General features: G+C 32.5%; 1 protein-coding gene across 1 annotated transcript in view; it reads right to left on the reverse strand.

Moving 5' to 3' along the window:
* Positions 1-2,725: 2,725 nt before the first annotated feature.
* LOC134697456 (heat shock 70 kDa protein 12A-like) overlaps positions 2,726-19,190 on the reverse strand; it is a 29,133-nt gene continuing 12,668 nt past the window's right edge. Inside the window, exons 6-8 of the mRNA XM_063559734.1 lie at positions 16,758-16,976; positions 15,644-15,800; positions 2,726-3,887 (exon numbers count right to left, since the gene is read on the reverse strand). Of these exons, the coding sequence (XP_063415804.1) occupies positions 2,851-3,887; positions 15,644-15,800; positions 16,758-16,976 (1,413 nt within the window). The 3' untranslated portion in view covers positions 2,726-2,850. The remainder of the gene's footprint in view (positions 3,888-15,643; positions 15,801-16,757; positions 16,977-19,190) is intronic.

Below are 19,190 nucleotides of genomic sequence, written 5' to 3' on the forward strand. Positions count from 1 at the left end.
GTTCGTCATTTTTATATTCAAGATTGGCGTTTTTAGACGGAAGGTAAATCTTTGCAAAATGCTGTAGAAATGGATAAATACACATAATGGGGATATTTCCCCATTCTGTGTATATTGTTTATTTCTTCGACATAGAAAATGACCAATTACACAGCCTGTTTTAAAGATTATTTTCATGTGGGGAAATTTCCCCACTATTGTTTAGTGTTCACGTATGTGTTGTCTTCCTGTATGGATGTTTCCCACTACTTGTAATTTAATGGGGAAATTTCCCCATTTCGTATTCCTTTATCACCATATTGAAAGTCATATTTAATGTGGGGATATTTCCCCACTTTATTCATGATGTTAATTACAATTACTTACACACTTCTTAAACTTAAAATTATATTTGAAGAAAAGTGGGGATATTTCCCCAATCTGAAGGTCTTTTTTTATGGGGATATTTCCCCAGTCTAAAGGTCTTTTTATTCCGGGGATATTTTCCCATTTTCAATAATTCATTATGAGCATAGATGAGGAATAATTTCAATATTTACATTTAATGTATGTTATAGCAAGGAGTTTCATCATTCTTTGTTCCTGCATGAATATAAAGTTAACATGAGGTGTTATTCTGGATAAATGTTCACTAATTTTTAGCAACTGAATCGCCTTGCCTTCTTCAAACAAAGATGTTTTTTTACAATAAACGTTGACAATCTTTTTGTTTACCGAATTTGAAACCACACTAAAAAGAGAATAAAATAGATATTCTCTTTTTCAAATAGAACGCGTTACAGTTTTTTTTTTCTCAAATAAGAAAGGAAATATTTGTTAAATACTTACTAGAGTAGTGATGAGATTATTAAAGACATAAAATTTCTCCTTATGTTTATTTCGGTAAATTTGAATGTGCACCAATCGTGTCTCCTTTAATAACAGACTTGTTATATTTGTTATTCTCGTGGGATTTTATCTGATGCTTGGTCTGTTTCTGTGTGTGTTACATTTCAGTGTTGTGTCGTTGTTCTCCTTTTATATTTACATGATTTAATGCGTTTCCCTCGGTTTTAGTTTGTTACCCCGATTTTGTTTTTTGTCCATGGAATTATGAGTTTTGAACAGCGGTATATAGTTATCAAAGGTACCAGGATTATAATTTAATACGCCAGACGCGCGTTTCGTCTACATAAGACTCATCAGTGACGCTCAGATCAAAACAGTTAAAAAGCCAAACAAATACTACTGTTGCCTTTATTTGTTCCTTTCTTGTTATGCATCAGTTATTGCAGAACTCATTTAAGACCCGTCTTAATTTCATTAAATTGTTAAATTTACTAAAACTTACCGTTTTTTCTTCAATTATAATTTCTAAATGTACTGCCAAAATTGATCCAACGGAACTAACATTAGCAAAATCTAATATTAACGGCAATACGTTTCATTTTCTAGATTTAAACAAAGTAGTTTAAAAGAAACGCTACATAAAAAGTCGTGAAAAAAGGGACGATTTCTCTTTTCAATTGGGTTTATACATTATTTTTACATGAGAAAATGCCTGTTCCATGATATGGAATATGATAGTTGTTGTCAATTCGTTTGATTTGTTTGAGCTTTGATTTAGCAATTTGATAAGGCACTATTCGTTTTGTATTTTCCTCGGAGGTGTTTGTTTTGTGATTTTACTTTGTACTGGTTAATTACTGAGTCAGGGATTTCGTTTTCAGAAATAACTTCAAACCTTTCTTATATTATTCAAAAGATATCATTATTTTTTCAGACGGAATAGTGCATTCTATTATTTTTACGATAATGCTGTTTACAGAGCCCTCAAATTTATATACCAACAGGGTAAACTGATCAATCCGTTTAATAAAGAAATCATATCAAGTTACTATTTAACACTGCAATTATATATTTGAGGTATGTTTTTTTTTATTCGTATAGATATTGATGTTGATTTAAATTTAAACCATACTAATTATATATTCATACACAAATGATTTTCCACGGTTCTACAATCCGTCGATACCTATATCTGCATTGCACACGTTAATGTTTTTCTCTGACTGCTAATGACGCCTTCAAACTGAATCTACTGGATGTTGGATGTGTACTGATCGATATTTCAATCGTAGATCCATGATGTCTTTCATTTGTTGTAACTTTTGTCTTTTGTTATTAGAGATGAGTAAAAAGCCTGCCAAACCGATCCCTCTTTTTAAAAGATGTATTTCTGCGTTGTATCGAGCTGATGAGTTAAGTCGTTTTCAACTGATTTTTGTATAATTTTTTCTCATATTGTGTTGCAATACCACTGTCAAGTAAGGGTTGAGGGTAAACTAATAACTTACAAGTTTAACACCGACTCATTCGCCAGAAGCCTGTATCTCTATGGATTAAGTTGCTTTGTGTTTGTCATATTTTGTCTTTGAAAATTGTAGTAAGTTTATGCCATTAGTTTTGTCAATTAAATTGCTGTATATTTTGGATTTTGGGGCCTTTTAAAGCCTTTTTTAATATACATGGCTTTATTGTTGAAGGCTGTATGGTTGCCTTTAATGATTTACATTCCCTTTATTTGAACTTAGGATAGTTGGCTTATTGGCATTCATTCTAAATCTCAACATTATTTTTATTTTTACTTCAAGGAAAATAAAAAGTCGTTATTCATCGACTTTATAAAGAAAAATACTTCAATATTTTATTGACCAACGCAGTTTCATTATATAATACACACACTGTTTAATATTAATATACACACGTACTACACAATCTATGTATTGATTGGACATCTATTTCTAAGCATTTTGACACAATAATAACAAAGCCATAAAAGGTTATTCTTTCACGTTTTGTAAAGTCTGTTTAAATTTTTGTACTAGCCAGATATGGCTTGATTTCTTTCTCTAAAAACTGACAATTACCAACAAAGCAGCAACCTGTACTTTCATCTCTGGCTACAACCTTGAATTCGGTTTCATCATACGATATGGTGAGGGCGAGAGTGCTTTTTTTTTTGAATTGTGGAAGTCTAACATTGATGTTTCCGACTTTGGTAAAATACTTCTCATCAATAACTGGTTTTGGTGTATCGTCTTCAGTTGTGTAGACTTCAAGATTTGCCCATTGCGTTGTAGCGTTTAAGACGACTTTGTATTCGGTTACCACATCTCCGACATTAATCTTTTGACCTTTTTTGATTAATGAGAAAAACTGTTTTTTTCCGTTACTTTCTCCAACTGATAGAACACGCCCAGAGACTGCTTCTGTGATAAGACCTAGACCGTAATGATATTTTGCCATCCTGCCCACGATTGCTTCGACGAGATGACCTGATATAACAGCGCCTTTTAAGACAATCATATCTGAACTCAATGGAAATATTATCCTGTACCTCTTCTCGAACTTCTCGCGGAATGCGCGTTGGACAAAGTCACAGGCTGCATATCCACCTACCAACAATATAGATGACACCAATTTTGTTTCATCTTTCTCAAGAAGCCGATCAACATGTTTCATCATTGAATCGACTGACGATGCAAAAATTTTCTTCATCAATGTGGATGATAACTTAATGCGCTTTCTATCCTTTCGTACATCTTTTTTGTATGTCTCGGGAATCTCAATTTTATTTTGGAGATCTTTTGTTATCGTTAATGATAACTCGCAGTCGTACTTTATACTACGTTTTTTCTCCTCCACATTTTTCAACAATTGGAGGTAATCGTCAAAATCTTCTGATTTAAACATTCCCATCACACTCCACCCAATAACTTCTATTAGGGTTTTAATTATCTGGTCATTGATATAATTTCCACCCCAAGGACCTCCTGTAGCGTTGTAGATTTCTCTAAGTTGTCCGGTCGATAAAACTTCTGACACAGTGATGTCAATTGTTCCCCCTGAAAATAGTTTTATACACTAATTAAAGTACACCCATAAGAAGAAGGATTTCAAAATAGTAGATTTTTTATGGTTCCCCACTAAATTCGTAGATGAATTTTTGATTGGTTAACGTTTTTGATATATGATGTTTGACACCATCTTACGGTGTTTATATTTGACAGCTCGTCCAGGAGCCTGTAATTCAGTGGTTGTCGTTTGTTTATGTGTCACATATCTGTTTTTCGTTGATTTAAGATAACGAGGGCAATAACGAGATGAAGCTGCACACTCGTACGGAAGATAAACTAATAAAAAAAGGAATAGAATTCATTAAAATAAAATTAACGGTACCAATTTTCTTGCACCAGATGCGAATTTCGACAATACATGTCTCTTCAGTATGCTCCTGGCCAAAATAATTGACATCCAAAGCTTATATAAAAGATGAAGAGCTATAATCCAAAAGGTCCAAAAAGTATAGCCAAATCCGTGAAAGGAATCAGAGCTTTGCATGAGGGAGATACATTCCTTAATTTATAATAAGTTCTAATATTTTGTATCAGCAAATTTTAATACCACAAAACATCCGTATTTTTATGCCAGTACCGAAGTACTGGCTACTGGGCTGGTGATACCCTCGGGGACTTATGGTCAACCAGCAGAGGCATCGACCCAGGGGTAGTAATAAAATTAACGGTACCAATTTTCTTGCACCAGATGCGGATTTCGACAATAAATGTTTCTTCAGTGATGTTCGTGACCAAAATATTTGAAATCCAAAGCTTATATAAAAGATGAAGAGATTTAATCCAAAAGGTCCAAAAAGTATAGCTAAATCCGTGAAAGGAATCAGAGCTTTGCATCAGGGAATATTCCTTAATTTATAATAGTTTCTAATATTTTGTAAGAACAAATTTTAATAACACAAAAAATCCGTATTTCCATGCCAGTACCGAAGTACTGGCTACTGGGCTGATGATACCCTCGGGGACAGATAGTCTAAAGACTAAAGTTATCTATAGACATTGTATGGAATGAAATATAGTAACATGGAAGCATACAACATGCATTTTATCTACCACATTGAAAAATAATGACAACAGTAGTACCACTATTCTAAAGTCATGAATCGATTGAAAGAAAACAAATCCGAATAACAAGCTAAAACCGAGGGAACACATCAATTATAAAAGGAACACAGCGAAATGGCAGATGCAATGCATATTTTTACCAAAAAGTGCAATGCATATTCTATGCTCGAAAATTGATATACAGCTAAGGACGAAATAATTTCCGTTATCTGACCGTGGTATATTTCTCAAGGAACCAATATACACAAGAGACAGAAATAGTGAGTTCAATTCGTTAGGAAAAGACAGGCGGATGATACCAAAATGAACAGCATACTCTCAAGTCGCCAAAGAACTAACAACGCCATGACAAACAACGAAAAAGACGCATTTTCCATCATATTAAAGTCATGCTACATATATGCAATGCTAAATAAAGCTCCAGTGTATACCATCAAATTATTAAGTACTTAATACTGTACACTCCATTACATTCTATAATTCTAAGCAAACAAGAGTAAAATTAACAAATAGTTCTATCATATCCTGCCCATGTTCTGAACAGGCATTTTATTTATCAATATATTCATATCGAGCGATAGAAAGGGTAAACATGTTGACAATTGATAATTTCTACCATTGATACAATAACCATGTAAAATCATTTCAATTCTATAATAAAATTTAGGAACATTTGTATTTTAAAGTTGGCCATAAAGACACATACGAATGGCAGTCGTTTTGATTTAATGAAGGCAAAACGTTATGGAAAACTTGCCGTCACACGATAACAGAAATGATCAAATGCTTGACTGCCAATGGGATAAATATCCACCCGAGACCTAACGACGTGAATGGTAACAACTAAATGTCACCATACGGCCTTTTTTTTTTTAAATCAAACCTCTTAGCAAACAATAAAAGGCTTCTACAAAATTAAATGTAAGCAAATTAAATGAGAAAACAAATGTATACAATGCAGTTTGCACTTATAATATACTAGATTATGGAGTGTGTGTCCGAGCGAGAACTGCTCTAGTTCATTACTTTAGGAATATTTATCAAAAAGTAGTATTTCAATATTCAGCCCCATTCTACTATTTAGTCAGCCATCAGTCCTACCCTGATATACCCTATCTTTTTCGGGTAATTAATACTGATAACGTTTGACATTTTTAGCCGAACAAATTTATCCATTTTACATAACTTAATTATTGTATGCTGGTTCATATTCTGGACGCCAATCTTTGCTCCTTTATTATATAATTCATTAACAAAACAATTATGAAGCTTAGAAATGGAAAATTACTAAATACTTAACTTGTTCAAAGGGTATCTACGTCTCAATCTTCAAAATCGGTTATCTAAAAATACTACCATCGCTTACATTTTTAACAATAAAAATCGTGGTTACCCTTCTATCGATAAGTGTCATGCCAAAAAATGACTTACATGTCCCCGTCTTTCCACCGACAATACGGTAAGGTCCACGTTTAATGGTCGCACATTTTCTTTAAATTTTGAAACTGATATAACTTGAAAAACAAACAGTATTATTTATTTACTCACGTGAAACAAACCGGGGTGTGGTATTCAGTACGTAGGAGAAACTGGACGATATTTATCTAAACGCACTCAAGAACATCTGTATCGTTTTAAAAGACCCAAAAAATTCAAAAGTATCATTTACCAACACCTTAAGAAGCACAACCATCCTTTTAAATATTTAGCAGTTCAACCTTTAAAAGTAGTAAATAAGCAGCCTGGTGAATCGCATTCAAAGTTTGTACGATCACGGAAAATAATTTAATTAAATTGGATTAAAAAATTACAGACAGTTTACCCTCTCGGTCTAAATGATTATATCATGGGAATTGGTATTATATCTAGAACCAATTTCGTTAACATTTTGGATATAGCTTCTAAAACTGTTCGTAAAAAACGTTCTCACGGTCGTAGAACAAATCGCAATCAAAGAAAATCTCGGGCCAATCATACCAATATTTCGAACCTAATTTCCATTTCAAAAAACAACGGCAGACATTATCTGTTAACAAAACTCTGTTCGTTTCCGGTTAATAAGTTAAATAAAATTTTGGAGGATTGCAACACAATGTCATATAGCAGTCCTAAGTATGAAATTGTTCAAACTATTATGGCATATTGTTATTCTAAATTATTTCCCAAAATTGATCGCCCTGAAGATCATAAAAAACATTTTATTTAAATTCAGTATGTCAATAAAGGCTTTGATTTTGTAAATATTGCCGGTATATTTAACGACCATTCTGTTAAAGAACAAATTCCTGGATATTTTGACAATAGTGAGCTACCTCTTATTTATTATATTTACAAGAAATCTACATGGAAATTTGTGTTTAATTATAGTCAATTGTGTAAAGATGTTAATATCAGTGAAATTACACCTACTTCATGTAATTGCAGTAATTCCGAATATATTTATGGACCCATTTCCCATGTTATAACAGGAGATCTTAACATCGTTCAAGACCGAGAGTTAAAATCATTCCTCAGTAAAGGACCTAAATATCGTCCCCCGTCAATTATTAATTGGAATGAGTGTCGTAATATCATCCACGACTCACTCCATACTTACTGTATGAAATGGATAAAACGGGAAAAAGCTGACAAAAACTCTTTGGACTCTTTTTTTAATTCAGTAATGAAGATAGTTGATATACGTATTCAACATTTTAAAGAACATTTTACTATTAACAATAACCACAATAAACCTATTTCTCGTATCAAACATAAACTAAAAGAACTAGCCAATGAATTTGTTTTTGTCCCGGCCGATAAAGCTGCTAATAATATTATTATTGTTTGACGTAAATTTTACATTGAGGTTCTGAAAAAGGAAATCACCAATTCACCAACATTCCAACTGACTCCATTTTCAGAAAACGAAATCTGTAACAAACATAAACTTTTAGCCACCGCTTTACACGCAGAGCCAAATACAATGAAAGTCCCAACTATGTATTGGCTTCCGAAGCTACACAAAACCCCTAACAAATATAGATTTATTTCGTCTTCAAGCCATTGTTCAACTACTAAATTGTCTATTCTTCTTACCAGCACACTTGGTACAATTAAAAACCTGATAATAAATTGTTCAAGTGAGGCCTTCGAAAATAGTGGAATAAATTACTTTTGGAGTGTCAAGAACTCGTTGGAAGTACGTGATAAACTGCATGCTTATATTGGTGATTTTAAATCTGTTCAAAGTTTTGATTTTTCTACCCTGTATACTACCTTGCCTCACATTCTCATTAAGAAAAAATTCATACACCTAATTAAATGGGCATTCAAAAAATCAGAATGTGAATATATATGTTCAAACTCTTTTAGGACATTTTTTAGTAGCAATAAACAAAAAAACTATGTTAATTGGACATGCTTTGATACTATATATGCCCTTGAATTTTTACTAGATAACATTCTTGTTCGCTTTGAGGATTCCGTATATCGTCAGATTATCGGAATTCCAATGGGGACTAACTGTGCACCACTTATTGCGGACCTGTTTTTGTATTGTTATGAGTTACAATTTATGACAAAAATAAGCCAAGACCCATCGAAACAACATCTGATAAACAAATTTAATAATACTTTTAGATATTTGGATGATATTTTGGCTCTCAATAATGATGACTTCAGTGTGTGTATTAATGAAATTTATCCTGTAGAACTTACTTTAAATAAAGCTAATACTAACAAAGATTACTGCCCTTTTCTCGATCTTGATATCTATATCACTAACGGAAAGCTGAATACTAAAATTTATGATAAAAGGGACGATTTTTCATTTCCTATCGTAAATTATCCGTTTTTAGATGGTGGCGTTCCCTTGTCACCATCTTACGGTGTTTATGTATCTCAACTTGTACGATTCGCTCGTGTATGTAACAATGTTTTAGATTTTAACGAGAGAAATTTATGTATTACTGAAAAATTATTACACCAGGGTTTTCGATATCACAACCTAGTCAAAACATTTACTAAATTTTATCATCGGTATAAAGACATCATTCGTAAATATAGCTCAACATGCAGACTACTAATACTGTCAGATATTTCATATCCAATTTTTTTATGGAAATATTCTTTATAAAGCACAAAGGTGTCAGTGAAAAGACTTATTAAGAAGGGATATAATTACGATACTGTTGTCAAGTCATTAAAGGTTGCATATTTTGGCGTTAATATTGAGTCACTGATAAGGTCTTTGCATCGGAACTAAACACATTTATTCTAAAAACAGTTGTTGGCATGACACGGGTTATGTTCTTCTCATATATGTTATGATGGTATGATACTAAACCCCTAACGGGAAGGATTGTGCCTGATGTTCATATGATGAAATTATAATCTTTCAGTCAGTTTAATTGAAGTCTGGAGCTGGCATGTCAGTTAACTGCTAGTAGTCTGTTGTTATTTATGTATTAATGTCATTTTGTTTATTTTCTTTGGTTGCATCTTCTGACATCAGACTCGGACTTCTCTTGAACTGAATTTTAATGTGCGTATTGTAATGCGTTTACTTTTCTACATTGGTTAGAGGTATAGGGGGAGGGTTGAGATCTCATAAACATGTGTAATCCCGCCGCATTTTTGCGCCTGTCCCAAGTCAGGAGCCTCTGGCCTTTGTTAGTCTTGTATTATTTTAATTTTAGTTTCTTGTGTACAATTTGGAAATTAGTATGGCGTTCATTATCACTGGACTAGTATATATTTGTTTAGGGGCCAGCTGAAGGACGCCTCCGGGTGCGGGAATTTCTCGTTACATTGAAGACCTGTTGGTGACCTTCTGCTGTTGTTTTTTATTTGGTCGGGTTGTTGTTTCTTTGACACATTCCCCATTTCCATTCTCAATTTTAATATTACAAAAAACTTATTCGTTTTTATTTTTTCGTTATAATAATTGATAAAAATTGACATTATACCGGCTTCATTCTAATTCAAAATTGTGATCTTTCATAATTTCAAATTCGGAACTATATGAGTATTATTTTATTCATTCTAATTTTACTAATAGTTTATAAAACAAATAAGTTTGAACTGTTGTCAATGTCATTTGTTTCGTTTATGGTTGAAGACTTATGTAACAGTTGTCCGCTTTATATCGCTTGGTTAGTTTTGTAGATGGTATACTATATCATCAACGTATAACCCCACATCTCATTTTAATATTCATGGACTGGGTCACAATAAAACAATAATAATATACAAGAAATAAGTTCTGTTGGATTTCTAGCCATTTATATTGAGGAACTATATATGAAAGATCATAAATTATGCGTTTATAATGCATTTTACATTTTTGCATACTCAAAGGATGCTCTATTTAATTATTGCCTTATTTTGTATAATGTTATTTACTGGCCAAGTTTAAATCGCTGGTTTTCGAAAATGTGAGCACATAACATGCATAAATACATGAAATACAATTCCTTACACAAATTTTGAGTAGATTAAATATATAAAAAAAATCCATCCATGGCAAATTTTGGGTATATCAAACAAAATATGATGTAATTATCAATTTTATTTTAAAGGTTCAGTTTTGAACATTGTAACATCTACTACATCTGAATAAGTAAAATATTGCAACTTCTGAATAATTGTTATCAAGAGTTGTCTCTCTTTAAATTGTTCTCCACACTACTATACAGAAAGTAATTGCACAGATGCAGACTTCCCTGAACCTAGCAACTAAGCCGTTTTGTGTTAGTAGGACCTTACCTAATCTCCTAGTGGCATAAAGATACATCTCACTTTGTATAGATGTCAATGTTGTAGTATGAAGAGACAAGTCTGGAGCTTTTTTCATATTTTGTCAACTCAGTGATTCTTCATGAAAATGTCCTGTCACTGAGTGTCAGATAATGAGATGTTACAGAAACGTAGAGCTGACACCGAGAGATTATGTTGAGGTGAAGTGGAGAAGGAATTTAGGTTGCTGTTGTTATTATGACCACAACGAAGGTCAAGTTTAAAGCAGGTCTTGAACATCCGTACAGAAAATGAAACAGACGCATACAGCATGTACATCAGGTAAATAATAATATAGTCTGCCAATACACACCCATCATAGCTAGGGGTTTCGAGGGGTTTGAACGAAAGTAACCCTCCCCTCCCCCTCTATGATTGTATCGTGAGTCAATGTAACATCCCCCCTCTTTGACATTTCGTACAATATCTATAGTGTTAATGAATTTTAACTATATCTGACGAACCCAATTAAGAAAGAAAAGCTCTTCAGGTCGGATTTCCTAGGTAACAGTCACCAGGGATAGTCTATACTTTGATGGTATAGAAATTCCCTGCAGTCACTAGATATTTCGTGACAAATACATATATCATCATAAATGTGCATACATATTGAAATCATGTGCATTTAATTTTGGCATAATATATAAAATTACAAGTAAATGTACGTTGTACATGTATTTATTTCCAATAGGCAATACTTGTGTAAATGTCCGTTTATTGGACTTAGTAGGGTATAACAGTGTCTGTAAGTTCACCCGTCCGACTGATATGGCATTGAGAAGTTATTGAACTTCCATTTTTTCAACAGTAACATGCGCTTATGGCGAAACCTTACCATTTGTCTTTTACCTTGCAAACATACATGACATGTATATAAAAAACATTATTGAACAACAATATGTCATATGTTGTTAACAGATTTCGTCAGCTTTTTCAGTGGAGATCCCTGTATAGACCTGGACTGGACAGACCAGGGTATCATCAGGTATACATGTATATATTTATAATTTTGTTAGTTTATATATTATATGTCATTAATACATTGTTTGACATTTATATGTACCAATACTCAATATAAGATTTCAGTATAATTTTGAATCAATGATATTGCAAGATTTTTTTTGTAAAAAAGGGTTAAGTAATTAACAATCGAATACATAAAATAAATAAAAGGTGTAAAAAAGTCAGCAACCTAATGACAAAAATTTCCCAAATCCAAAACATTAGTGATATATATATCCTTTGTATGTATTTATGTATTATCCACATGCAGATTACATTGAAAGATGTAGTACATGTATCATCTATGTCAAGCTCTAAATTGTTCCTCATCTTTCGAATGAATTTGAAACAAATTTAACAGAAACAGTGGTTGTCATTGGTTCTTGTCTGTCAACATATACATATTGTTTTTTATACCCCATCTACGATAGTAGAGGGGCATTATGTTTTCTGGTCTGTGCGTCCTTCCGTCTGTCCGTCCGTTCGTTCGTTCAGGTTAAAGTGTTTGGTCAAGGTAGTTTATGATGAAGTTGAAGTCCAATCAACTTTAAACTTAGTACACATGTTCACTATGATATGATCTTTTTAATTTAATTGCCAAATTAGACTTTTCACCCCAATTTCACGGTCCACTGAACATAAAAAATGCTAGTGCAAGTTTCAGGTTACAGTTTTTTGTCAAGGTAGTTTTTGATTTAGTTGAAGTCCAATCAACTTGAAACTGTGTACACATGTTCCTTAGGTTATGATCTTTCTAATTTGAATGCCAAATTATATTTTTTAACCCAATTTCACGGTCCCCTGAAAATAGAAAATGAAAATGGGAGTGGGGCATCCGTGTACTATGGACACATTCTTGTTTGTACTTTGTTTTGATATGAAAATATGCTGTTAGTTTTCACAGTTTACATTAATTTTTCATGTTGAGGACTTTGTTAAAACCAGCTATTCTGTATGAGTATGGTTATTCTCATTGTTGAATACCAAATGGTTGCCTATTATTGCCTACATGCACTTCATTTGAACTTTGGTGGATAGTGTCATTGGCAATCATACCTCCTCTCCTTATTATTCTTATAACAATATTCTAACAATCCCTCATTTTCAATTGTCAAAATTTACAATTTTTGTTTAAAAATTTTTCCATCATTTATTAAAAATTAATAATTTTCCTTCTTAACTTAAATTTACTTTAGGTATGAGGCCTTGATGTTTAGTACATTTGTACTAATTACTCTCTCTATCTATCATGTTATATTGAATTTTTTAATTGCACTATGTCTGTCTGTCTGTCTGTCTGTCTGACTGGTTCGTGTGTCCTTCAGTTTGGAAAATCAGTTTTCACTTTTCGTCTTTATGCTTGAAAATATTGATTTGATATCGGTATCTATTTTCATCACGACAAGTTACAGATCAAGTTAACATTTTGTTCTGGTCTGATGATTTTGTTTAGAGTTATGGTCAATAGACTATATAAATTCACTAAACAAATCAGGTTTTCACTCATTTTTTCGTGTGAAAATATTGATTTTATAATTGTTATATAGTGTTATAATTTTCGAAGGGTTTAATATTTCGCAGTGGTGTCTTGCCATGGGTTTGTTTGGACTTGTTTCTTTGATGTTTGGCCTTGAATGTTTGTCCCTAATATTTTATTAACTGTACATTTGCATTCAGATATCACAGATCAAATTTATTCGTTCATAGAGTATAAATTTACGTTTTTTGATTGAGTTAAGCCTGCCAATTTATATTTTATCGTGTTTTTTTCTATGTTGTGATGTTATGCAATTGTTTCAGAAAAAGGGAGAAGGTTTGGTACTATTAAAACGTTTAATCCCGCTGCAAATGTTTGCACCTGTACATGTCCTAAGTCAGGAATCTGATGTACAGTAGTTGTCGTTTGTTAATGTAGTTTATACGTGTTTCTCGTTTTTCTATATAGACCGTTGGTTTTCCCGTTTGAATGGTTTCACACTAGTAATTTTAGGGCCCTTTATAGCTTGTTGTTCGGTGTGAGCCAAAGCTCCGTGTTGAAGGCCGTAAATTGACCTATAATGGTCGCAGTAAGAGAAAAAAAATCAGATTCACACCGTAAGTCATAAACTACTTATACAAGTAAATGTGAAGCTGGCGTAGAACTGGAAAAATTCGATATTTTCTTTAGTTATGGTACATGTAAGTAGTCAGAATGAAGCTCCAAATTACATAAAACTACGATAGTTCCCTAAGTTGGATACTTTGTTTAAAAGGATAATAATTAACAACTTAACAAACTAAAAAAATCAATGCATACTTTTTGTAAAAAAAACCTCAGAGACCTCAACCACCAAACAGTAAGTTTCTACGTTTGTAGATCTTACTTTACTGGCATTTTTTGTTTTTTACAATTTTCCGTATCTATGGGTTTTCACATGTCGCGCCATATCTCATAAACAATTTATGATAATCGCTTAAAACTGTACACAATTCTTAGTTATTTTAATCTTAAGATCTGTATACATTTTGGTGAGGATTCAAAATTTAATTTTGGAGTAACTGAGTTTTTTGTAAAAAAGAGTTTTCACATATTGCAATGTATCTTTAAAACCATTTATCACTTTTGCTTTTAAAAAACGTTACGCAACTGTTAATTGTAACTTAACACTTATTTTGAAACCTAGTTCAAAAACACAATCAATAGGCTGACAGTCGTCATTAAACATATAAATTAGTAAGAAAGAAAAAAAAAAGGGAATTGTAGCAAATCTAGCACACAATGTAATAGGTGTTTACGCATAATGCAATATATATTTGAACATAATATAACAGGTACTTGCACATAACACAATTGGTGTTACACATAACGTTATATGTAGTTGCACAAAATAATATTGGTATCTGTACTTAACAGTTTAGGTGTTTGCACATAACGTAGTACGTTTTTGCACATAACGTAACACGTTTTTGCACAAAATGTAATAGGAACTTAAGCATTACGAAATAGATGATTGCACATAACGTTATATGTGTTTGGTCAAATATTTTTGTCAATATATAACACTCTCTCTCTCTCAATGGAGACGATATGAAGTGAGTGGCAAAATTGATGTCAAGGTCAAGAACACATTATAAATTTTGACTTTTCCTTGTTTTATGAGGTCTTTGTGTAGCCTCAGTACAAATTGGATAAACCATCATGATCCATAACGAGCAATATGGTAAAGAGGAGTTTAAGGATTCCTTTAATGATTTCGAAGGAGATGCACGAACAATAAAAAAAGTTTTTGGGGAGATAACTCATACAATAAAAAGTCTTCGACTAAACAAGGTCAAATTTAAAAGCGCAATAACTGTTCGAAATTCTATGCAAAATATATAAGCGACTTCTGACGAAATCACAATACACAACAACAAAATAAAACGGCAGAAAAATAAGAATCAGAAGAAATATAATAGGTTTTTGAATAGAAAGATTGAAAGACATCATATTAATCTGAACAAAACCGTTAGTTCTTTATAGAAAAGTGGTGTGATCAAAATATAGCATATACATGTACTTCTATATCGATGTTTGCCAATATCTATAAACGATGAAGATGTTCCTCGATTTTTTGTCTTGACTTAATTTTACAAATGAGCCTAACTATTGACAGTTAAAAAGACAAGTGTTCATCTTTCTTAAGTTTTTGACAACTACTGTTAATTTGTATTTAAATGGTTGATTAGTTTAATTTGAATATGCATCTTTGTGATATCTAGAGTTACGTTAATGGAATAAACATTAAAACACTATTTTTCATGTCTTTGTGTCAATTGAGTGAAAAATTTGACATGACATGCAGACCAAAAAAGATCATTGAATAGTTTGTAATTAATTCAGGAAATATCTGTTTACCACACAATTTGTAAATTCAACATCATACCTCCTAAATCAACAACCATAAATCGTGAATTTTCATCAAAAGCTTTTAGTTCAGTCGCATCACCACTTTTCATTTTATCCATCGCAATATATTTGCAGCAAATAGCAGCCCCTTCTGGTTCCAACGCCAATGTCAAATTATCTTTTCCTATGCCTGCCTAGAAATAAGTGTAGTGTACTACTAGTTGGACAAATAAAATCAACATTATAGAAACTTCTACCAGCTCTAAGTCAAAATATTGTCAATTCTGTGTTAAGGGGGTCTTAAATTCAATTCACAGCTTCAGACGTTATAAAATTTGACCTTTTTTAACTGGACTTGATCACTACTTAACATAAAAATTCAGCACCTAAATTTTTTAAACATGTAATTTTATCCCCCTCCTTAATATTTATGCAATAAATATCAAGAAATAAATTGAGAAAGTGTATCAAATAAAAATTGCAAGTTATACACTGTTCACACTAGAACTATATAACTGTGTTTTTGGACCAAAAGTCAACATGTCTGATCCTTCAAAAGTGTTTTTGTTTTAATTATGTTTGATTTGTTATTATCATCACTCTGATGTCCAGTATATATCTGGAAATTATTGTGTACTCTATTTTTCTATCATTACTATCTAAACATATATTAATAAATAAATATATCCATGTGTTTTGTTATTCTTATTTTCGTACCTAATAAATTAAAAGCTCATAAAGAAAAAGAGCAGACATATATCTAAGCGAATCTTAAATTCATCCTCAATATATCTAAAAGTGATATTTGAACAATTTGCTAGAAATCTTTTTTTATTTCTGTTTTTAGATATACCTCTATTCAGTAGTCATAACTCTACACATCCGAATATTTTTGCATTCTGCCTGATAAGATTTCGAAAATCTATCGTCTAGTAAGGGTCATAATAAATACTATAAAATCAATGTCGGTCTTCGTTAAATACAAACTATCATCTATACAATATTACGATTACTATTTAGCCATACAACATTACCTAAGATTTATACTTTTGTAACGTAAGATATGTTGATATAAACACAAAACGAAATGATTTGAATCTTGTAAATAGTTACCTTTGCAACGAAATGATTTGAATCTTGTAAATAGTTACCTTTGCAGACGCTTCAATCATAAATTGTCTAGCTGGATCATTCCAGATTGCCGGGACTGTCACTACCCAGTGGACATCATCTTCATCAAGTCTATCTATTGCCTTGCTCAATCTATCTAATACCATGTCTTTGATGTGTTCAATGCAGAATGCAAAAACTAGCATGGCTTTCATTTTTTTACCACCAATTTCTTTTATTTCCATGTTGTTTGTCAGCTCCTTAACATAAAAAACGCAAATGAGAATGTTTACATCGATTCAAATTAAACACACAATAATCAAGTTCATATTTTACAGGAAGGTTCTAGATAAAAAATGATAACTTTTTTTGTATCTATTGTCTCTATTATTTGTATCTATTTCAGGTGCGATTGGATAGCAGCGTTCAAAATAGTCATCAAATTTGAATAATTAAGTGAGATGATATCATCTTAATAGCGAAAAATATAGTCTGCCTCGTATCTTGACTTACATCTAGAAATTGATAATGATTTTTAACAAAACTTTACGACAACAAAGATTATTTCCGCCTCTAAATTATGAATTCTAGCAACACCTGCATGTAGAGTTTACATAATCCAGTTGATACAATAACCCAGAGCTAGTGTTTCGTAGTGTGATTTCCTTGATACAGGGTTGCTGCTAACTAGTTGGACGTTACCGAATAGCTGTTTTACAGATGTTGACGGATATGATTCAATCGTCGTAATCACAACGCAACTTTTATTTTCCTCAAAAACAAGGATTGCACTAGAGGATTTGCTTTACCTAACTTCAAGAGCACCGGTGATCATCTCCGTTAATTTTAGTTATTTTTCATTCGACGTTGTCCAAGAGAGGGACGAAAGATACCAGAGGGACAGTCAAACTCATAAATCGAAAATAAACTGAAATCGCCATGGCTAAAAATGAAAAGGACAAACAGACAAACAATAGTAAAATGTACACCTAAAACTAGGGGTGATCTCGGGTGCTCCGGAAGGGTAAACAGATCTTGCTCCACATGTGACAGCCGTCTTGTGTTGCTTATGAGATATCAAATCCGGTAAATAGACTAATTCGGTAGGTCACATTTATGAAAGAAAAGGATATTGTAGTTTTGACGTAAGGAACATATCCGATATCATCTGTGAAACGGTTTTTCCATAACGATCAACCAACTCGTGATGGCGTCCGTAAAATTTACGTAGAGTTGATTTCAACTTCACCATTTGAAACTTTTGATTTAATAGCTTCCTTGTGAGCATAAACATTTACCAAGAAAATCATGATATGATATGCAAACACGGGAATATCGTATCAATTGGGAGATATATACACCGTATGCAGGTGGTGCTGGAATGTTGCTACTTAGAAATGTAAAGTTCACAATTGGAAAGCTAAAACCATCTCTTTTGTCGTAAAGTTTTGTTTTCAATCGACCCTCAAGGTCAATTTTTAAGTCAAGATATGAGGCCGACTTAACTATATCTGTTGTATCCTTTATCTCTAGTTCGATGGGATAGATGCGTTCCACATAGTCAAAATAATTTGAATTATTTAGTGAAAGAACATCATCTATATAGCGGAAAATAGAGTTAATGGATTGCCAAGTTATTTTTGACTTCAAGTTTGAATGAACCTCAGATATCTTGCACCCATTTCGCTGATTCTGAATCCCAACAATAGACTTATACCATGGTTAACGTTTTGTTTGAACTTAAGTTAGAAATATATAATGAAAATAGCGCATTATCGTGTTTGTGGTTCTCAAGCGTATTACGTATTTACTTTCATTAGGAGAGCTCAAACAGTTGAAAGGCGGGAATATTTGTAAATAAGACAGAACTTTAGTTTTTACATTACGAAATGTGTCATGAAATTAAAAGCTAAATTTATCTAATGTTAATTTCCCCGATTAATACATATTTTTACCACTGGGCCGATGCCACTGCTGGTGAACGTTTCGTCCCCGAGGGTATCACCAGCGCAGTAGTCAGTACTTCAATATTGACGTGGGTGTCAATTATATTGTAATTTTTATAAATTTGCTGTTTACAAAAGTATGAATCATTCTCAAACATTAAGGATTTTCTTATCCCAGACATAGATTACATAAGTCGTATTGCAGATTTATTTTTGTTGGAAAGTTGGGTTCTCAATGCTCTACAACTTTGTACTTATTTTGGCTGTCTAACTTTTGTGATTTGAGCGTCGCTGATGAGTCTTATGAAGAAGAAACGCGCGTCTGGCGTATAAAAATTAAAGCCCGATACCTTTGGTACCTATTTACACTACCGGGCCGATGCCACTGCTTGTAGACGTCTTGTTACCGAGGGTATCACCAGCTCAATAGTTAGCACTTCACAGTTGACATGAATATCAATTATATGGGCATTTTTATAAATGTACTGGGTGGAAAAGAATTTATCATTCTCAAATACTAAGAATTTC

The sequence above is a fragment of the Mytilus trossulus genome, chromosome 14 (assembly GCF_036588685.1).
Source record: "Mytilus trossulus isolate FHL-02 chromosome 14, PNRI_Mtr1.1.1.hap1, whole genome shotgun sequence".
NCBI lineage: Eukaryota > Metazoa > Mollusca > Bivalvia > Mytilida > Mytilidae > Mytilus > Mytilus trossulus.